The sequence below is a fragment of the Passer montanus genome, unplaced genomic scaffold (genome assembly GCF_014805655.1).
Source record: "Passer montanus isolate IOZ18808 unplaced genomic scaffold, ASM1480565v1 scaffold65, whole genome shotgun sequence".
Classification (NCBI taxonomy): Eukaryota; Metazoa; Chordata; class Aves; order Passeriformes; family Passeridae; genus Passer; species Passer montanus.
In genome coordinates, this window is record NW_024371593.1 from 2,694,470 (window position 1) to 2,717,834 (window position 23,365).

Consider the following 23,365-nt stretch of genomic DNA (forward strand, 5'->3'; position numbering starts at 1 on the left):
ACTTGTAAAATCTTCTTACTGTCCCTTTTTATAAAACTCAGCTTTTCCTGATGAAACCTACCTCTTCATATACTGGAGAGCAGCTCCATTCCACGATGCTGGCATATACCAGGACCCCCCTCCACATTCCCTCCAAACTGTCACATGCAAATGCCATCGGTGACAGCAGTGCCAAGAAAGCTGTGCTTGATCCTGTAACTGCAACCCCACAGAGAGGCTCTGCTCCCTCTCCTTCTCACCATTCCCTGTGCAGAGGAACAAGTATGCACTGGCACAAGGACGTGTCTCCAGCCTGAAAGCCACAACACTGAAGCCCCCCTTAAGCAACGCTGCCATGGGCATCCCTGCTGCCCCACCACACCTCCAGCAGAGGAACTGTCCAGCACCTGTGCCCGGGGTTCAGGAGCTCCAGGCTGGACAGCTCCGTGCAGCTCTGGAGCACCATCTGAGCCCTCTGGCACTGCCTGCCTTGTCTTCGGCAGCAGAAGCCACATAAACTTTGCAGTAGAGTCCACGGGCATATGAGGCTTAAAGGTTTGGAGCTAATTAACACAGCACAGCTGTAGGGAAACCAGCTGTGCCCCTGCAGCTTCCCCACTTTTCAAATACTGCTTAGAAAGAAAAGATAAAGCATTTGGCAATAGAGGCAAGAGACTAATTCAGAAACATAACAAAGCAGGTGAAGCTGCGGAGACAAAACCAAAAATCCAACTAAACTATTGTGTGCAGCACTGCACTGTGAGAAACCTGACAGAATACAAGTTAAACTGGACTGATACTTGGGGAAAATGGACCTGTTTGGTAAACAAGGGGAAGATTTGACAACTCTGTTGAGCAACTGAAACAGTCCATAACAACTAATGATGTCTGTGATGAGAAAAAGATGCCTGTTTTACTGGGCATACTGGGAACTTAAGCCTGTAACTTGCTGTGCAACCTAACAGCTCCGGTTATACCAGCAAAGCCTGTGCCAAGGCTAATGATGTCTGTGATGAGAAAAAGATGTCTGTTTTACTGGGCATACTGGGAGTATGCCTTTAAGCCTGTAACTTGCTGTGCAACCTAACAGCTCCGGTTATACCAGCAAAGCCTGTGCCAAGACTATGTGAATCCTACAGAGCTCCCAGCCCACTGACACTGTGTGGCCACAGAGCCTTTCCACTTTTATAGCCATAATAAAAGAGGGGGAAAGATCTCCAAAGCTCAACATGCGGCTGAAATAAAAAAATTAACAAAACATTGCCAGTTATGACAAAATGAGATGATGCACAAAGAGGATCAACTCACAAACAATAAGCAAAGGCAAGCAATGCAAAAACAGGTACTGATGGCATCAAATGTGACTCTGAAGCATGAAGGCCTGGCTCGGATCTCACCAGCAATATGGAGCATTTGTGCAGCTGCTCAGCCACGTGATGAGGACAAGTGCACATGCTGCACCAAATGGTTTACAGTATGACACCCCTTATTGCTTTCAACTTGCATTTTCTTTCTTATGCTTAGTAACTTTTCATTTTACGTCTATGCCAGGGAGCTGCAATATCATCACTTGAATGTTTCCTGAACAAAAGCATGCCATGAACAGAGCAATACTGTGGTGTGCTTGCAGTGTCTCAAACAATTTCATAATACCAATGAAGCTTAGGTCCAAGCTAAACCCTGTAGGAAATTTAAAAAGTGGCAATGTATGCAGAAGTTGTAAAAATCTCATGGAGTTAAAATCATACTCTTTCAGAAAGAAATAGAGTGACATGAGAAAGTACAACCAGCTGAAGAAGAAATGTGCTAGAGAATTTTGTACTTAGTTGGCCAGTTATATTTGGAGCCCATGGAAAATAGAGTACAAGTGCCAAGCCCAGGGGACAACAAAGTACTACATACAGACAGACATACATACTCCTCCAGCTAGGTGGGGTGAGATCTACAATGAAGGGCCTTCTGCTGTTTTCATAATTTCACATCAGAATTACAGAGTTACTGAAATGGATTTGGTTGCAAAGGGAGCACTCCCAACACATGCATAGGAAAATCCACACTGCTATCACAGTGAAGCCAGCGTGTAACTGTCAGCAGCTTGTGCTAAAAATACTAAGCTAGGAACTGAATAGGTTGGATATTGTTCTAGAGAGAGAAATTGCAACTGCAGTGACAAAGAATGAAGTATTTCCAAGCTCCAGTCTGAAAATAATAACTTCTGGGTAGAGCAAGTGGAACTTAAGAGAAAGGTACCAGTAGCTAAGAAATCAAAGGAAAACAAAACCTGTGTTTGATGAAAGACCAGAGCCTTAATCTTGAAATCCTACAGAGTATTTGCTAAGAAATGAAGGCAGAAAGAAATTCAGTACTTAAAAAATGCAGGAATTTCAACTAAGGCTTTACTGGAGTACTGAAACATCCCTCTAGTGTCAGCAGTGGTAAACACTGTGGGACTGTCCAGTCCATGTTGTTTCAGGATTAAAATTTAACCAATACCATAAGTAGAGACACATACTTTCCTCAGGTACAGGATGTTTTTCTCAGTGACTGTTAGTCGATGTTCCTCCAAGAATTATCTACCTAAAACATACTTACAAAGGGAAATTGGAGTGAGAGAAGGGATAAGTGTTGTAATTAACACACAAGAGCATAATCAAGGAGACAGACTGCTGAGAGTATGGTAAAAATGTTTCAGGTCCTGCAAATTTACCCAAATAATAAAAATTAAAGTAATCATAAATTACACACAGGGTTTCAGTGATGCTTATTCATATAAATAGATCTGAACTTACTACACTGCTTCCTTGCCTCTGAGTTGAATCTGAGACCTCCCTGTGGAACTGGAGCAGTAATTTTATCTGCCCTATGACCCCCCTGAAACACGTATTGTTTTCTGCCATGTTATTATGCCCTTTCAAAATGGAACAGTGCTGACATGGAAGGGGAATGAAAGACTAGCTAGAAATGTTAAAGACACTCCCCAGCTTGGCTACCAAAACCACTGTGATCGTGTTTACCTCAGGTTCAGCTTTTCCCAGTAAGGAGCACAAGGAAAAGCCTGACTGAAGAGAAGCAGTGCAGCTGCATGCTCCAGCCAGGACACAGAGCTCTAACACCCCAACCAAGAGGCACGTGGAGATCCCTCAGCACATCTGCCAGGGAAGGGAGGGCAGGGGCACCAAAGCAGCACAAGACACAGGCAACACATTCACCATGGTACAAACTGAATCCCATCACTGACAAAGGACAGGGAGCCATGAAAACCTGAAAATGAGCCAAGAAAACCTAAAAATTAGCTCTTTCTGGTTATAATGCATATGGCTGAGATGAACAGACTCATGCACACTCAAACTGGTTTCCTTTTCACTGAAAGAGCAGCCATAAAGCTCTCAGGGTCTCTCCCTTCTCACACCAGACTTTTATTGCTATACACTTTGGGGCTTGCAAACAACAGGAAAGCACTAGTTCACTGCAAAAGTGAAAATGTCTTGTGGTAGGAGGTCCTGAAATGCCCCATGAATAAACCATGAAATAATGTCTGCTTTTTCATGTCCAAAGATCTTCAGTGTATTTTTTGGTAGTGGCAGCATGTGTATATAGGACATAATTGGTCACTCCTGTCTTCTTTATTTTAGTTTACAAAGTCATTCTAAAACTACCAAGTATTCTGCATTAATAAATAAAGCAGATGGTAGATGTGTTAAAACTCTGGCCTTCAATGATTGGAACTCATAACAGACAGCAAGTGGCAGTGGAACTCGATTCATATCCAGACTTCCAGTTATTTTGTTCAAGAAAATGGTATTGAATATGTCACCCTCAGCTCCTTCCCAGGCTGCTACAGATGAATTAGTGAAAAGATTTATTGAGACATAAATAACCAATTTGTCCTACAACCTTGGATGAATGTGACTTACAAAACAAGACTACAAATGTTCAACTGGCCAATATGAAGGCAGTCTGTTTACAAACTTGTCAGGAGCAATGTGGTGGATAGCATACAACTGAAGTTTAATTTGTAGGGGGACTTGAGGACAAAACCAATGTAATAAACTGGCCACAAATAACCACATCTAAAATTCTGGCTTCTACCGGAGAAAAGAGGATATGAAAAAATTGTTACTGAAAGAAAACCAAGAAATCATTTGAATTCTTCAGCAATTCACAACAAACTGGAGCTCTGTGTATCTTTTATAGAAGAGTCATAAGTCCATCTGCCCCAGTATACACCTTCAAAGCAGCCAGTGGTGAATACTGAGGAAGTAGAGAATGTCAGCAATGTCACAGAAATGCTCTATAGCAAGATGACCTAGAGAAGAATCCAAATGTTCAACAAAACCAAACACACTCATGTATGGTGCTTGCCAAGGAGATGTGCAGCCTTACCACTACTACGCCTTCCAGCTTGTCCCAGGAACTCTGACAAGACTGGAAATTGCAAGTACCACTAATGGGAGAGCACAGCACCGCAGGGGAAGAACCCTTAGAACTTCTGAAGCCCAGAACAGTCTCCTATGGAGGAAGCCATTGAGCCTTTACAAGTGTAGCAGCACAAAGAGAAACTTACACTTGGTGCTCCTAGAGTAATGAATGAATGTATTTACTGAGAATATAATATTTTCTCTGTACTCTTCCTACTAAATGTTATGCAAGACAGCAAGGATAAAACAACTGGCAATTGAAGAAGGAAAGAGAAAGTCTAAAACAAGTTGGAGCCACTAATTCTGCCACAGCAGCTGCTGGCTGCTATCTAGTGTGTAAGTCTGTGTGTGTGAGAGACTGACTCAAAACCATACAGCTCAGAGAGACTCCAACATTAAGATGACACAGATCAATACCTGCTGCAGATGCACTCTATTTAAAGTACCTGTGAACAAATAAAGTTGCTACGGCCCAGAAAGGAGTAAAAAGGGCTATGTGAGCAATCTGAAAAAGCAAGCAGGAAAAAAAAAAAAACCACAACCAACCAGCCAAAAAAACAGCCAACAAAACAAACATCAAAAGTTTTGAAGGTCTGTGTATAAAAATTTAAAAGACCAAATCATTCTGGTCCTTTGTCATTTTATATCAAACCTTGTGCCTCATTCAAACCACTATTTCAAATGTTCAATGTTCATCTTTAAAAGCCTCAGATGAAACATGTTATAAGGCTCTGCATGCATTCACACTTGACACAGGCAGGAAGGGTTTTTTGGAGAAGAGGTTTTAATACTGAAGACAGACTTAAGATGTGTTTCAGTATGACAGTCTAATTACAGGCTGCAATTTCAATTTCATTTACTTATGTTGCATCTCATGATGGCTTAACATTTCCCAGAGAAACAATTACAGGACAGTACTAAGAACACAATTTACTGTCTCCAATCTTCATGAATATGCAGAATTCATTCCACCCAACACCACATTTCATTTCTGACCCCGTGGTGCTCAGTTTACACTAAAAGTAACAGAGAGAAGTGTCTTTATACATTTTATATAGATACTGTATATTAGTCAAACTTGTACAGATTTGCAACCTTAGCCAAAAGTTACATTCTAAATAAATAAATCACACTGTAGCAATAACAGCTATAATGATTTTAAAATAGTGTCTGGAGACAAAATGAGACTCTATACTCTGTGGATACAGAGTTGCAAACAATACCCTGGCCAAAAAGTATGGGGATTTTTCTTGTAAAATAAAGACCCAAAGGGGGGTGAAAGGGATGTAACACATGGGCAGAATGAACTATGAGGTGACAGCATATGTTGTAGCAGTTATTTGATCATAGCCCCATGATGAGAAATCCTGTGTAAGAAAGAACTGGCTAGCCTTCAAAAGTCCTCAAGCCAAGAAAAGAAGGAAGAGGAATAACGACAAAAATTATCTCACCTGTCTTTTTTCTTTCTCTGTGTAGGTCAAAGTATTGGCTGTAATAGATTTAGTAGCTGTCATTGTCCAGAAGAGGGAATTATGTTTGCAGCCTTTTGCCTCACTGCTTTAAAGAGGCCAGTTTGTCCACTCCTGCAACCTGGCCATATCCTGTGGGTCCTACTCTCTGCTTATCAATGATAGCAATGATACCTAATGCTATGAAACTGCTCTTGTCTTGAGCAACGGAAGCAGTAAGCAATTTGAAAATGGTAACTATTATATATCACTTTAAAGTATATATCACTTTTTTCCTCTATTAACAGCCTTCTGAATCTGGTTTCCTAAGGAAAAGAAGATTATGGAAAAGAACTGTGTTGGCTGCGTATCCCATGAATAACTCATGAGCCCATTTCCCACTGTTAGCTTGATCTGACAAATATGCATTCTTCTAAAATCATTAACTTCCTAAAAGTTTGCAGAAGGTATGCATTTAGATAGCAAATGTAGCCCTCAGCAATGCCTTCACCAGCAGATATGACTCCAGCATGATCCTTAGTCCCTATTAGACATCAGGACCCACAAAGCAGAGGGACTGTAAGAATGGTGCTACTGTGGGAAAAGCTCTAATTGGTGCCCGTACAAATGAGACATCAGGTAATACAATCATCTCTTTCTCACACTTGAGATCACTCTTCAAAAGTTCTGCTCCTCATGAAAATGTCATTTTTAAAGTAATTCCCACATCAAATGACTCTCCTTTCTTTAAAGGCAATGCTCCTCAAAAATACATCCTCAGAGAACCCTCAGAAAGATGTCAATCAGACTGAGCAGTTTCTGGAAGGGGCAAGTAACAAAGGAGAATCAGAAACTCAGATGCAGCTAGAGAAAATTACATTCTGGGGTAAACTTCCCATGTTTTAATCACACAGAAGCAAAGCCTGCTTTGCTGATTAATCAGGCTTTTGTTTGTCACTATCCACCTTTCACACATTTCAAAATACACAGCCTGACTTACTTCTAATCCAACTTTCTCTCTCGGAGCAGCACCCTGGGGTGCTGGTGGGGATGTGACTGAGGTGTGCAGAAGGGCACCCAGCAGCTGCAACTGGTGAGCTCAGCCCCATGGGATGAGCTGCAGCCCCTGCCCAGCAGAGAAGAACATCTGCACATAATGATGATGAAATGGGGGACCTGCTCTCACAATGGCTTACTGCTCTATTGGTAATTCTTTTTCCACTAACTTAAGACTGCAGCCAAGTATAACCACAAAATGATTGCTGTCCTCAGCCACTAACAATCTGCAGAGCTTCTGGCTGTTTTAACCATCAATCTCATTCAGCTGACTGATGGAGGATGCAGATGAAGGAAAAGGAATCCACTTCAGTGAAATCAGCTGCTTCTCTTATAAAATTCTCCACCTTCCAGCCAACAGCTCCTCTCAAGCTAATAATGTCAGATGGTTTCCCAACAAGGTACAGTGAAATGAAGAGACACCCCTCTAGCTTTACCCTCTGGCCAAATCTGGCCAGGATCACTTGAACACAATCCAGTACCCCACGGTGCATTTTCAGACCAAGCTGTTCCCTTCTCCAGCTGTCCTGCGCAGTCTTCCACATATTATAAACATTTGCATAGTTCTTACAAGACAACCTGTGCTGCTGGAGTGCAAGGAAGTAAAATGATGCCAGTAATGAGGGACTTCTCATTTTCATTACTTCCTCTCCTTCTAATTAAATGTGAGTAATGTTGGCAGTATCACCAGTGCACCAGGCCAGGAATACTCATTGGTGCAGGGCTTCTCACACTGTGGTCCACAAACTATCGGCAGCAACCAAGATAGAGAAAGACAGCCAGAGCTGGACTCTAGAATCAGATTAAACAGGTTCTTGGGGTTTTCCCCACACAGATCCTGCTGCATTCACTAGTGCTACCTGCCACTTCCTTGGCTCTGTGTTTCCATACATTTCAGATTTGCACTTTGTGTCTCACAAGCCAAGATAAAGCACTTCCAGGGCTGTATCTGCTGTGAATTTTAATACGGACCAAATGGCAAAAGAAAGCAAAGTGCCTTGTCTCACCTCTTCATCTAGGAAGGTGGAAAGCAGAGCTCCACCTGCTCATTTCAGCCCCAGTGTGTCCAGCAGATGGCAACTCCCAAGTTTTCAAGAGGGCAGAGACTATTCCCCTGCATCACTGGAAGCCTACCTGACGAAATTAAGAGATTTCACAGAACTTTTTGAGAGCTTTGACTGCTTTGTAGTGCATACAAATGTATTCTGTTTTAATAACAGAAAGGAGACACATGCACAGAAATAACTAATGGTAAGTTTGACAAATAATAAACTTCTCTGCCTCCTTTCTTTTTGTTGCCATCTCCTCTTTGTAACTAGATTTCTAACAACAGCATTTTTCTATTGAATTTCTCTATTAGTTAAAGCATTACCTGAAGAGTCAGCTACAGCTATTCAGTTATTTGAAGGGCAAACTGCTATCTGTCTAGGTAGTTTTCCCTAGCACAGGATCTAAGGAAAGCACAAGCCACTGGCAACAGAACTACAGTTAGCAAATTTCCTTTTTTAAGTCTTGAAGGTTTGGGAGCTAGACATTGAAACAAGTGGGGATGCTGTGTAAGTCAAGGGGATTAAGGGAATGATGATTTTCTTTCTACAGCACATTTTCAGCTTTTAGGATATATCCTATCTTTTTCACAAAAAAAATTTAAAAAATACGAAAAAAAATATAAAAAGAAGGCACCAGAGCCTTGGATTAAAAGCACAGAAAGAGAAAAGTTTGTTTTACTGACTGTGAAGAAATGCTGGATGTCTGGAGAAGAATGTGGAAAACAAATGTTCTTCCCTGGGCATGTCACAGAGAAATAAAAATATTTCATTATGAGATAAAAATATTCTGCTCTGCGATCATCTGAGGTGATCTTCAGTCTCCAGGGTTCAGCAATTCAACAAATGAAAATCGAAGTCAATAAAAATGAATGAAGCCAGGCAAGTATTCCGTATCAGGTGACAGAAGTTATTTTGGGAGCTTACAAACCAGGGAGTGCAGTGATACAATGATGGCTCATCTGCATCTGGCACTGTTCCAGGGAATGGCCTCTGATGGCAATTCCCATTGGAGAAGTAGTGCTACTCTCGAATATTGTTTTGCCCATGCTGCAGGACCTTAATACCCCAGAGTAGCTGCAAGTGCACCAAGAGCAATTTGCACAGGGCTCCTCATGGAGAAATGAGCTATTTTAGGAGTATCCAATTCTTTTCTCTACAATAATAGCTGCTAGTGTGCTGTACCAATGGACTGATTCAGCATCAACACTGACAAGGTACTTCAGCCTCTGACACTTCTGAAAGAGCTTTGTGCTCCCTTTAACCATCAGAAAGGGGAGGAGAAATTTGCTCTGTTTTCAGTTATATGACAGCTTTTAAAAATTTTACAGCATGAGCACATCACCTAATCCAACAAAGCCTGCCAAGAACATTTAAAATCAAGGTCTCAGAGAATTTGCTTCCTATAAATTCACCAGTATTGTAAGGAAAGGATCTTCTCTTCAGAAAGGCAGCACAAATCCCACTGGAGTTGCACAGGGCTGAGGACTGTTTTCTGCCACACTGTGGGAAAGACAGCTGAAAGTACTGGGAAATAGGCTGCAGGGATGCACAAAATGTACTGGAGTTAATGAATAGGAACAGGAAGAAAAAGATGAAAATATGATTTCTGACAGAAATCAAAGCACTTTCTCAAAACAGAATCAAGAGCAGGAACAGCCTATAATAGCCATTTAATTGATTTAATGTAATGACTGCTCTCAATACATGAAAAATAAATTCATCTTCCTACCTAAACTATTGCCTGTTACTAACTAACTACCTACAGAAGGGTGGAGAGGAAAGGTGGAGCCAGCAAAACTTCCATGAGCATGTATGCAAAGAGAAATCCTATCTTCTTCCAGAGATGCTTTTCCTTTGATTTCACAAAATAAAACATGACAGATTACTGAAAACAAGATGAAAAACAAAACAACGGCATTGTCAACCTGTAATCATTCTAAGATTTCTGATCACTAGAAATTGATTTTTTTTCTCCTTTTACTAAGGAGAGGCTAGGCAGTACTTTTAAAAATCATCTCTTTCCAGTTACTTTCTTCACTGTGAGAAGGTGAAGAGCTGCATCTATTACAACTACATGCTGTGCAAACCTCATTTGGACATGATGATCATCCATCACTCCTGCTGTGCAGGTAGCATGTGAAAGGGAAACAAAACAGAGATCGTGCTGCAGTATTTGACACCACCCACTGCCCTGCTTGCATGCTTCAGTTCACCTAGAGCCCAGCTGCCACACAGGTATTCTCTTTTTGGGACCCCTGCCTTTTCTCTGCCTCCAAACATAGCTTGGAGCAGCTCTGATGGTTTTAGGGGGCAGACAGGAACCTCTCTTTCTCTCCTAAAGCATTAAGGCTTTCCTACTGAAAAAATGCCAAAGGTATATTATTATGTGCAACCCTGCCTTTGTAAATATCCACACCCTGCCTTTGTAAATACACACACATTACTTGCAGCAGTACCTCTTCTCATCACATGGATATGTTTCAATGGAAGATGAATATTGCAAGAGAAATCAGAGTGCCTGTATCCTTTGAGGCTGTGCACAGTCCTGAAAAGAGCTATTAATGCCAGCACCCTACTTCTCTTCTCTAGCTCACACTTCAACTAACTGCCAGTGCTATCTATAATCTCAACCAGGGACAGTCAGTAGAGGCACAAAAATTTAAAAAGCAAGGAAGATAGTGTCTTTTTCAGAAAGCTCTGGAGTAAGCTGCAATAAATATTAGATGATTTTTAGGGAAGCAGAAGCAACCAGAGTTAGCCTTCAAAGACAGAATGCAGCCTTAACAACACTCTTTCTACCAGCTCACCTAGGACGCAAAGAGAGCAGCTTCCTAGTGTTTCACAGCTCTGGTTAGTGCTGTGCCAGTTCAGGGGACTTGCACTAGTAGGTCACATCCTGACTCTTGGTGTGACTCAGGTCGCCAATGCTATCTATAATCTCAACCAGGGACAGTCAGTAGAGGCACAAAAATTTAAAAAGCAAGGAAGATAGTGTCTTTTTCAGAAAGCTCTGGAGTAAGCTGCAATAAATATTAGATGATTTTTAGGGAAGCAGAAGCAACCAGAGTTAGCCTTGAAAGACAGAATGCAGCCTTAACAACACTCTTTCTACCAGCTCACCTAGGACGCAAAGAGAGCAGCTTCCTAGTGTTTCACAGCTCTGGTTAGTGCTGTGCCAATTCAGGGGACGTGCACTAGTTGGTCACATCCTGACTCTTAGTGTGACTCAGGTCAGCAGGAGTTGCCTGCACTTTGTGTTTTCTGATGCACTGCAGCATGCCAGGCTTTGAACAGCTGCACAGCAGCGCACACTAGAGAACAGCTCTCTCCATCTCACCCACAGCCCTCTGAGCCCTCCAGCAACTCAGGAGAGCACAATCAGTAACAGGGCACAGTAACATCCAGCTGCAAACACACACCCCCTCCTTAAGTGCCAGGACAGGAGGGGTGTCACTTCACAATACTCCTTATTTCTGCCAGCATGCTGATAAGCCACTTGGAAGGAACAAGCCATCTAAATGTACCTCCTGAGGATCTTGTAACAGACCTTCCCACGTATGATTCTGGACAAGAAACACTGAACTAGAAATCCTGTCCTACCCTGGCAAACATGTTACTCCCTTTTTTACAGGACTAACAGCATTTGTGACGTGGGACCCCCTCCCCACTGCACTTCTTTAGTCTTCAGCTAGAGCCTACACCCCATCACAGGGAGAGAAGTGCCCAGCCACCTAATTTATTAAAGAGATGATGACACATGTGTGCCTCACAGTGATTTGATGAGCTCCTGGCATAGAACAGCAGCCCCAGAAGCAGAAAGGAGTGCTCTGGTCTCTCTCCACCCACATCTTCAACAGGGAATGGCAATGCCAGGACCCACCACTGACAGCAACAGAGAATGATTACCTAGAGATTCCTGATACAGGCTTTAATGCTGTGATGTACCAAGTGTGCCATCTGCAATAAAGCAACAGATGTAAGCACGTGCTGAACCTTACAACCATGAACGTCCTCAATGATTTCTCTAGGACTATGCATAACTTTTGAAGCAAACACACATAAGAATGAAAGATCAGGGCACGAAAAAGCGTACAGCTCTCACTGAAACAAAGCGATGAAGGCATTCATGCAACTGACCTCTATAAACACACTCTTTTGTCTTCTACCACAGTTCTGAAATGCAGCTGGAGACCAGGAAATGAGAGGGTGAAGAAAACCCCCTGCAGATTATCTACACAAATTAACGAGGCCACAAAAACAGTAGCCTAGGCAGCACTTGGTTCAACTCCTAAGTTGAAAAGCAGCAACAAGTTCACCTTCCATCTCAGTAAACAGACACAAAAACAACCGTTTCACGGTTCCAAGCATGTACTCACCCAGAAGAGAAGGTTGAAAACAAACATTAGGTACTTGATACACTGCAGGCAGTTGTGAGCCATGCTGCACCTCTTCAGTTCTAGGAGAAAAATAAATGAGAGATCCAGGTAAAAGACAACGTACTTGTTTCCCTTGGGGGTCGTGTACTTAGCCTTGGTGGCCTTCGGGCCTGGGTTGGTATGAAATCCAAAAAAAGAGTTGCTGGCAGCCCCAAACTGGCCACCATACATGCTGCTGTATCGACGGAAGGCGCCATTTGGGAAACTGTAATCCTTGCTGTCCAGGGAAGGGCTCCTGTGATAGGTGGACTCATCGGTGCTGGACCTGCGCATGGTGGCTTCAGCTGTCCCGTTCCTGCTGCTCTGACAGCCGTCAGGTGAAAGATGGGTGATCTTCCTTCCTCCTCTTCCTCGCTAGGAATCCCCTATTGCTTTGCACCAGCTGTTCTTTCGTCTGCCATCCTGCCAAGGAGTTACACGTGCTGTGAGGCAGCAAAGTTGGCGAACTGAAGTCTGCTTAGCCAGAAGTTAGGGAGCAGCGTGCTTCCACATGAGAAAGACTTCTGCACAAGTAAACATTCCCGTCACTGTCACGATCGTCCCTCCCGGCCCATCCCGCAACCAGGGAATGAAAAATCAGAGAGACATATACTGTACCCAGAGCGAAGAATTTTTAAAAAAAGAACCGTGACCTCGCTCGGCTCGCAAATGCCATATAAACCCCCGGCTCCACATGCCACGCGCAGACAGGAGAGTGCCGCTGCCCGAGACGCGCGGCAGGGGCAGGAATTATCCGAAAGGCGAGCAGCTGCCGTGGCCCCTTCCCGCCGGCCACATCGCCGTGCCCCGCGCCGCCGGGCTCACTTCGCGCATCCCCGCATCCCGCTCCCGCGGCGGGCGCCTGTGGCACGCCAGCCCCGGCGCTCCATTCCCGGCGCGGCCGCCCCTCCTCCGAGCGCCGCGCCAATGGCGCTGCCCGCCCGCCCCGGCCCGGGCCCACACCCCGCCCTCACGGCCCCGCCCGGGCCCCCCGCCCTCAACTCCGAGCACGGCGGAGCCCCAACCTGGGTGCCGGTGGCTGCCGCGGGGCTGCCCGCACACACAGGCGGCGCTGCCGAAAGGAACCGGAGGGAGAGAGTGCGGTGGAGGTTTCGTACGCAAAAGCGCTGGGGATGCTCCGCGGGGAGCGGGGTCAGGACAGGCCGTGCTCCCCTTGCCGGAAGGCTCGTTTGTTCCACTGCACATCCATCACCGGGATGCTCCGAATTCGCTCAGTCCCACGGAATCATCACTCAGCACCTCGTACGGCCAGCTCATTTGTCCCCCTGTCAGAACGCACTGATCGGCATCAAGCTCCGTACGCTGGGGAGCACTTCCCTGAAATCTGACAGCTCCCACAGGCAGCAAAGAGTTGAAAATGCGCCACACACAACTTTTCGGGAAGGCAAAATCTTACTGAAACTGTGGCAATTACAGTATTAACAGCCAGGAAAGCAGCCTCATTTACCATCTTTGCCCCGAATTCCCTGTGCAAGTTATTCACTTGTGCCCATATGCGCCACCTCCTTATCTGTCTGCCTCCTCCTCTGTCTGCCCTTTGCTTTTGACTGTAACCTACTGGAGTCACATCAAAAGATGGCTGGCTAACATTTTTTTTTAAATGCCTGCCCAGCACAGAATTAATCAAGATGAAAACAGGTTTCCTTCCTGAAGCATCTTGCCAGTCTCAGCATAAATCAAGAGACACGGGCACCAATTAATTAAAGAACAAATTAGTAAAAGTAAAATGAGCTGGTTTTGCACATAGCCTAAGCAGTTTGCCCCTGCAAAGCACCCTCTAATTCTGTTAATTTACAAACTGCAAACTTAGAGTCTAATTATTTCTCTTCATTTCCTCCACAAACTATAAATACACTGACCATACCTGATGCAAGCTTTAGAGAGTAAGAAACTAAGCACAAAACACAAGGGTAGTAATTCCTGCACCATCTGTTTCAGTAACTTTGATGAGTTACAACTTTTCCACTTTTTGATTTCCCTACCTCCAAAATTTGTTTTCTACTTCCCTCTCTTTCCTGCACAATATGAACTCTGCCCCCTTAAAGAAGTCTTCCCTCCCTAGCACATAAAGATGGTCCAATGGAAACAGTTCCCAATACACTGTTAATTTTTCCTGTGGTACCAAACAGTTCTGCCTCCAACCTTTCTCCTTACCTGTATTACAAGTAGACCAGTTTGATAACAGAAACCCAAAAACTATTCAAATATTTTCTATGTTTTCTGTCAGTACACAAAAATGCCTGTGCACGGAGCACCATGTTAAATGGTGAAAGAAAAACTGGGTACAGCTCAGCACACAAATTATGCTGAAGCAGTGACAAGTCAGATAACTGTTATTTAACAAGGGTGCCCATGGTACTGCATTTAACAGAGGAGAGCTTGGCATATTTACTGTAAACCAGACAACTGAAGCCCAAAGGCAGCTCATTGCAATCTGGATAAGAAAAGGGTTAGAAATCACTTGCTTTCCCCTTTCCTGAAGGTGAGAAATCATCAATTCTTAAGAGAATTAAGTCCTTAATACAGTGGAATAATTCATAACGCCCAGATCTAAGGTAGAAGGAAGAGTTTCTAAATGTTTATTTTAAATAAAAATAATAAGCATTAACACATGGTGGATGTATTTCAGATAGATGCAGAAAATGTGTGAGGAAGGCTGAGGTCCTGCACCACCCTTACAATAAAGGGTACTTTTTCTCCAGCCTCTTTTCACCCCATCTTGTAGCACAATGTCCTGGGTTGACTGTATGACACCTCATGGAAATGACAAGTTTTTTAAGGCACTTCAGTGTAAAATGTAGTTCTCAAGTAGTTTCTGTTCTTCCCCATGACAATAACAACAGCTAATTAGAAACAGAGTCATTTAGTAGACAGGCATTACAATCACTCTTCTATTCAATCTTCCACACCAGGAAACCCAGTCAGAATCTCTAGCCTAAATGGGAGATCCTTGAGAAAGCAACGTTGCACCAACAGACTGACTGCAGCATGGATGACATGCTCACATGAGGGAGTGATGTCCTGCACGGGGATTGGGGGAAATCAACAAAAGGAGAAGGGCTGGTGAACTCTACTCTTGCCCATCTGCGGTGTGAAGTGAATGGAAAGGGCATGCTGGGACCTGTGCTGACATTTAAGCTCTTTAACAATAAAGTGATGTGTGAACCAAGAAGAATAAACCTTGGAAGCATTGCATCACTGGGCCATTGTGTCTAAAGGGTGACCAAAAGGACAGGCAAATTAGAGCTTTCACAAAACTTTTTGTTAATGACTGAGCCTAAAATCACAGTGTGGACCTAGTGACCTCTGTTCACCTCTGCTTAACATCTATTTTTTCTCTCCCTAGCTGCATCTCTATATTCCCATCCTGTGGCCAATTCATATTGATTCCTCTACACAAGAAAGCAAGCACTGTGCAGTCTCGCCAGCAGAGGTTCAATTTGTATTGATTCTGGTGGCACGCTACCATTTAGGTTATAACAACTCTGTCCCTGCCACTTTGAGTGGAGTGCTGGTAACCCTTCACTGACTCCAGCCAAAACCCTGGCCCTGAAAGAGAAGAGGCAGCAGTCTCACTCTAATGACACCAGGTGAACTCCAGGCAATAAACTGTAAAAGGCTTGGGCATCAGGGGCAGATCTCTTAACTCTGTTATCCCACACACCCTTTCCCTGAGCAGCCTCAGCTTCGGCTTTCACCTGAAGACACACAGCTGCTTGTTCAGCCCACACTTTGCACCTCACCCTGAGCTGCAGCCACCACAGACCCCACACCACCTCCCTTATTACTTTGAATACCGCTTTCTCTTCTTCCTCCATGATTTAACACACAAGACATCAGTGCCTTCAGCTCATAACAACTGGAGCACTGATTCACCTCCTCATTAATTTAGGCCCATGAGTCCTTTAATGGTTGCACTGGTTTTCCCCCTACTAATGTCTCTTGTCACTGTCTTCAAAGTTCTGCATACCTGCTCCACTCTCCTAATGAAACAACCCACTTTGAATTAACCCCAGTAGACTTTGAGAAGAAGTGATCCACAAAATAAAATTTTAAAGAACCCTGCTAGAAGGTATTAGTGAAATGCACTATATAAAACAGGGTATAGATGTGACAACTGCTCTCATTATGCAACAGAGGAGCGTGCAAAGGCATGCATGTGACAGGTGACATCAGTCCCAGTAGTTCCAGTGAACAACATGACTAAGATCAACCATAACTACAAGAACGGCATCTTTTTGCGAGTTACTAGCTTTAATTCACACCACAGCACTGAAATCAGCTAAGGCTGATCAGCTGGTGAATACACTCCAAATGCCCAACATTTTAATTTCATGTACATGCAGAGATCACCACAGAAAAGTGTTAATCAAACCTGTCTGGCCCTGCCTGTTTTTTTCTTCAGCAACATGCCTGGAGAGAAATCCCTTGTTTCCTCACCCAGTGCACTCTTTGCAGCTACTGTTTGGTTATGTTTGATTCAGTGATGCAGGTTTTATAAAAGTTGTACCTCTTCCAAAAGCCTAAGAGAAACATCTCTTCTGACTGGAGGGTGAACCAAAGTTCAGGGCCAAGCTGGCTGTTTCAGCTAGGAGGAAAAAAAGCCCTGTGATGGAGTCTTTGATTTGTTTGCTTTCATACATTCATTTTGCATGAATATAAATGACTAAAAGACCAAAGCAAAGAGAGTGAGAATATGATTTTTAACCTGTCAGCCTCACACTGCCACAGGTTTTCAGTCTCTGCTCAACCATGCCCAGGACTGTTTAGTGTCTCCATAAGTGACGTAGTGGGATACAGCACACTCTCACCAAATCTGCAGATGCCAGCAAGCTGAGTGGTGCAGTTACCACACCTGAGGAATGGCATGCCATCCACAGGGATCTGGAAAAGCTCTGAAAGTGGGCCCATGGAAACCTCATGAGGTTCAGCCAGGCCAAGTGCAAGGTGCTGCACCTGGGTTGGGCAACCTCCAGTATCAGCCCAGGCTGGGGGATAAAAGGATTGAGAGCAGCCCTGCCCAGAGGGACTTGGGGGTACTGCATGGCCAGCAGGTTGAGGGGTATGATTCTGCCCCTCTGCTCTGATGACAGCCCATGTGGAATAGTACATTCAGCTCCGGAGTTCTCAGTTCAAGGAAGACATGGACCTGTTGGGAGTGGGTCTGCAGGAGGGCCACAAAAGCAATCAGAGGATTGGAGCACTTTGCCTAATGGGAAAGACTGAATGAGTTCAGGTTGTTCAGCCTGGAGAAGAAGAGGCTCCAGGGAGACCTCAATGCAGCCTTTCAGTACCTAAATGGGGCTTAAAGAAAGATGGGGACAGACTTTTTAATAGAAGCGGTAGCCATGGGATAAGGGGTAATGTTTTTAAACTAAAAGAGAATAGATTCAAACTATACATATAAGGTTTGGTTTTTTTTTGCAATAAGGTGATAAAATACTGGAGGAAGTTGCCCAAGGAGGTTGTAAATGCCCCATCCCTGAAGACATTCAAGGTAAATTCAAGCAGCAATCAACAGGTTTACTCCCTCAATCCTGCTCTCTCCTAAAAATTCACATGGTGCAATGAGTCTGCATATGTTGGCAAAGACTTTAAGCGGGGTGCAAGCAGGTCAGGAGGGGAGCCATAAAGCCAGCTCCTGAACCGAATGCCAGACATGTTAAAGCAGCCCCCAAGAAACAGGTAAATCAAGCAATATTAGGTCCACTCTGGGCTGCAGGTCCTTCAGCTCAAAGAGTAGGACCATGGGGCTGTAAGCTGAGGAAATCTCTAGAATCTTTTGTTTTCAAAAGAAATAGGAATGTTTTTAATAAGTGAAGCAGAAGATAGTATGCTTCATTGCAACCTCAAACTTACCACATACCTAAGACCCAGACCTTCCCTTTTATTTCCAGGTTCCCTGCTCATCCGTTAGCAATTTCAGTATCTGTAAAAGGTTATAGTTGCTGGAAAGGGTTGAGCCCTGGATTGGACGGGCAGGAGAACACAGTCAGGCATTCTAGAGATTTCCTCAGCTACCACAAAAATCTGTTGATATTCACAGTTGTACCTACAACTACTTGAAATATTTACTGATGCCTCCAACAAAACTTTGAAAACACATTCCAGGCACAAGCAATTTCACTTATATAGCAGACTTCAGGGTTGGTTGGTTTGTTGTTTGGTTGGTTTCTTTCATTCTCTTTTTTTTTTCTTTATAAATAAAGACATTTGCATTTAAAAAAAAACTTCAATACTTAATAGCTCATCTCCTTCTGCTCACATGTCACCTGAAGTCATGATCTTTGGTTTATGGCATAATTAGTTGCTATGGAAATAACATAATCATAGACACAGAGAAAATATTCTAGGTATGATTTGCAATGCTCTTTATTTAAGCCTGTGCACAAGTAACTTTGCAGAAACCTCATTCCTTTTTACGTGCTCTCATCTGCATAACTGCTGCCATCACCTCTGCCTGTGGATTCAGACTCACTGCTATTCCTAGATGCATGACTCAGGCTAAGGGCATTTTCTTCACCCATACTGAAGCATCTGTGTGTTCAAACAGTGCTGAGAGTGTACATACATACAGAATAGCTGGTTCCAAGTCAGACCAAACAAATAAAATCTCTTAAAATGTTATCTGGTCTCAGACCCCAAACCTCTGTGCACCACAGAGCCCCCTCGCCATTTGTGCTTTCTGGGCTTTTGTCATCCTGTTCTTTGCTAATGATTTCTTTCATCCAGTACTAAAATTTTTAGGGTAAGGAGAGTCCTTGTTTTCCCAGAAAATTCTGCATATTTGAGACCTACACAGTGAGGATTATTGCTGCAGATAAAAGAGAAACAGTGCCAGTCTGCAAATTCCTGAAGAAGCAGAAAGCCTATTTCCCAACTAATGTCCTCAGTAATAAAGAATGAAAGAGCAGAAATAAAAAACCCATCTGACATGCTGTACAAGAAGAGTTGTAGCCCAAATAAAACTTTTGTCAAGGCCTATCTTTGCAGTGTCAGCAGGTCCTAGCAGCAAGGATGCAATTTATGTGTTAGTTTTCTAAAAATCAGGTTACTTTCTCTAACCGGAGATCAGCTGATGCTCAAAGAAACACCATTTCAAACACACATGTGGTACTCAGGATTTTTCTGTCAAGTATAAAGCAATCAGGCATGAAACTCTTTAAACTGCACAATTCCAAAGAAAGGAGAAAGTTATTGTGAAAGCAGCAGCAGACAAAATAATACAATGATTTAGAAAAACTCGAGAATTCCATAATGTTCGCTAACTAGTGTATGCCTTTTAACATCTTTATGGATTTTTTTCCTTGGAGACTCAAAATGGATTCTCTTCTTGTCTTGCATCCTTAAGAACAGGACTAAGGTTTTGCACGCATATGAGCATGAAGCAAAGTTCACATAACCATATTTCAGCTCCATTTCCAAAGCACTGAAGGCCCAGAAGCGCCCACTGACCTCACAGGCACCCGAGCGAGCGCTCAGCACATTTAAGAATCAGGTCACAGAGAGCCCATTCCAACTGAGTACTCAACCACAGTTTTCACTGCTTTGAGATATTCATGGACTAAAATAGTAAGCATATATTAAATGCTTTCATGAGTGCGATTGGACATAAGCAGGAGAAATGCAGCATTTTAAAGGCTTCAGATCAAGCTGCACTCTGCACGTGCTGCTGTAGCAGAAGGAATTCCTCCCCAAGTACCCGCCTTTGAGGCTGCTGACCCACAGATCTGCTGGCTGGGAGGTGCCTTCAGCCCAAAGAACAGGGATTGAAATGGGGTGAGGAGCTCTCCTACCAACAACTCAGCCAGCAGATGTGAGCAAGTACGCCAAGACCCCAGGCTGGCCAGAGAAGTGATCTCCGCTGCTGCACTGCTGGGCCTGCATCCGCCTCTTCATAGCCAAAAGTCTCAAATTTGCTCACAGCACCCTTAGGCTCCCCTTCCAAAATCCAAAGGTGTGTTGGACAGAGCTTAAAAATTAAAAAATTGAAATATAAAAGTCTCCAACAAATTAGAAGAGTATTTGAAAGGGAATAATAAACAAAACCACTATGTGATAATTATATATTGAGATTAAAATGTAGTGAACTTGCACAAAGAAAATGCAAGTGGTCATATATCTTCTCACATATAAGATTTAACAGCTATTGTTTCTTTTCTTAGCACTGTATGGAATCGCCAGAGTTGTATCATCCCACATAGTAAAAATAAACAGCAGTGGATCTCTTATCCTTGCCATCTCTGTAACCATTCAAGCAAAAGTAAAGGAGCTTGCTATAAAAAAAAAAAAAAATTCTGGGCAGGAGCACAAGCTTTGGCTTTTTGATTTACTATTCTGAGTATTCGTAACAGTGAACAGTCAAAATTACTTGAGGACTGCTAGTAGCAGGCACACATTTAAATACAGACAACACATACAAGAAAACTATTTAAAACAATAGCCTAGGATTTACAGTTCTAATAGGCATATTAGTGAGTACAGTAGTGCTAATGCTTGAAATAAAATTTTCTTTTGGAATAAAAAGTATCACCTGTACTAGAAAGCATATATTTGTATTTATTTCTTCACATCTTCACATCACCACAATTCAGCTCTTTTTATATGTCATGTCAAAACCTGTACATAAACTCATGTTCCTAAGGGTACATCTACACAAAATGAAGAGGCACCTATATTTTAAGGCAGAACATGTGTCACATCCCTTCTGCAAAACACACCTAAATTCAGTTACCAAAACATAATGCAGAAACTCTAGTTCCCTATTTATTAAGGTGCTTAATGCTATTTAACTTTCATCATGGAGGCTTTGTTTGGACAGAAATAAGGATATAACTCAGAGTTTTAATGATACAGAATGCAAGATAATTGGTGTCTGAATTAAGATGCTCATTGCAAAGGTACTACTCAAGTATCTGTTTAGTCTTTAAAGTCATCACCTATTTTGCATACTGGCTAAGATTCTGCATTTAATCAACACCAAATTTGTGCCTAAATTGCAGCTCAGCATTTGTGCTCAGTGTTTCCTATTAGTCTGTAGTAGGCTTTCAGACATTCCCACTGTAAGGAACACTTGTCACAGGCCCTTTGCAAAATTTAATCCCACTGAATCTTAGCTCTAGCATACGCTAAACTGCTAAAAATGCAAGGTCAACTTCTTCTGCAGTCTGACCTCCAAGCAGTTTGTTTGCTGTGTTATATTTATGAGGATGTTTATGAAGGCAGATTTACACACTAAAAAATTATTCTGCATCAAATCACCAAGAAGCCATATGAAAAATAACTTTTTCACAGAAAAAGGATATCTGTTCCATGATGGTTTTCAGAAATGACAGGAAATGCACAAAGGAAAACCAGGCCATTTTATTTCTGTATTCTGCATTTCTGCCTTTAAACAGGATTTCTTATTTGATGGGGAAAGAAGATGTCCTTAGAAAAATATTTTCTCCTTAGAAAAATATTTATTTTCAATGTATTTCCAGATATCTAAAGCATATTAAGCTTCTGCAGAGCTATGGCATTGCTAATGATATTTATCTCAAATATCACATGATTATGAGCCTATAAAACTTTAATTAATATGCTTTACAGCTTTTTATAAGTGTCACCCAAACCCATGCTGTAGGGTAAACTGTACTTTTAATTTCTATTTGTGATGTTTACACTGTGCAAAGAGATTCATTACAATAAAAGCTAGTTATTGTTACTTAGAAGGCTACACAAATTCCTTGGTCCAAGTCCATTTGGATAAACCAAATAAGTAATTTTTGTTTGCTTTTGGAACTCCTTTGTGGTCAGCCTATTAAAAAAAAAAAAAATCAGTTCTATGAGTGGTCATACTCAGAGAAGGTGGCATTCAATTTTTTTATGCAAGACAGAGGCACAGGAGGATTGAGTCCAAACCTCCCTTTACCACTGTGGAACCATTTTGGAACTCCTATGTGGTCAGCCTATTAAAAAAAAAATCAGTTCTGTGAGTGGTCATACTCAGAGAAGGTGGCATTCAATTTTTTTATGCAAGACAGAGGCACAGGAGGATTGAGTCCAAACCTCCCTTTACCACTGTGGAATGGGATTTCTTTATTGATCTGCTTAAGATAGAACAGGTGTGACAAGTATGACAGGACAGATGTGACAGGGCACGAAAGCTTCAAAAACTGTGAGGAAAGAAGGGCTGACATCCCCACCAGAGCCTGCAAGGGCTCCCTGCTGGCCTGCCAGCTCTGTGGGGCAGACAAGCAGTCCCAAAGGCATCTTGGACACCTTTTCCTTCAGACAGGTCTTGGACTCTGTCCCACAGTGAAATGTGTAGCACCTCTCTCGATGAACAAAACAACAAAGGGAAGAATTTCAAGAGAAACACACCCCTAACAAGTTTTTTTTTAAATACAACCCAAAAAGAAACCAAATCAGCTTCTCAATATACAATTGAAACTAGAAAAGGTCCCTTTAAAATGACTCACAGTGCTGCATGTGGCAATCTGATGATGAACAAAACAACAATGGGAAGAATTTCAAGAGAAACACACCCCTTACAAGTTTTTAAAATACAACCCAAAAAGAAACCAAATCAACTTCTCAATAAGCAACTGAAACTAGAAAAGGTCCCTTTAAAATGACTCACAGTGCTGCATGTGGCAATCTGATGGCAGCTTCAGTCATGCTACAAGCCCAGCACAATCCTGGTCTGGCCTTAGGGGCTGCTCCAACAGCAAACTCTGCCAGAAAGGGAACCAAGCCAAAGCTGGCTTTGGCAAGACAGTGGTGCAAATCTGATTTTCCTTCATAGAGTAAGTTACACACCCTGCAAACTCAAGCCTCTTGCAGCTGGAAGCTGACAGCTTCAGATGAGAGGAATTTATCATTATTACTGTAGTATGAGAGCAGTTCACTGATTGCAGCTTGACAACTCAAGTTAATTAGTTGATGAAGGGTCTGATACACTCTGGCTGGCTCCACATCTGTGGACGATGACACAA

The 23,365-nt window shown here is 42.8% G+C and overlaps 1 protein-coding gene across 7 annotated transcripts in view; it reads right to left on the minus strand.

Moving 5' to 3' along the window:
• The window catches only part of TSPAN4 (tetraspanin 4), a 421,577-nt gene that overhangs the window by 176,787 nt on the left and 221,425 nt on the right, over nucleotides 1–23,365 (minus strand). For 4 of the 7 annotated variants that reach the window (XM_039728455.1, XM_039728451.1, XM_039728452.1 and 1 more), the window contains one exon: nucleotides 12,327–12,406. The exons of 1 other annotated variant lie outside the window; for it this stretch is intronic. In XM_039728455.1, coding sequence (XP_039584389.1) covers nucleotides 12,327–12,389 — 63 coding nt within the window. In that variant the 5' untranslated portion in view covers nucleotides 12,390–12,406. Of the gene's footprint in view, nucleotides 1–12,326; nucleotides 13,161–13,390; nucleotides 13,489–23,365 lie in introns of those variants that run through there. 2 more of the 7 variants (XM_039728456.1, XM_039728449.1) reach the window with 2 other exon arrangements.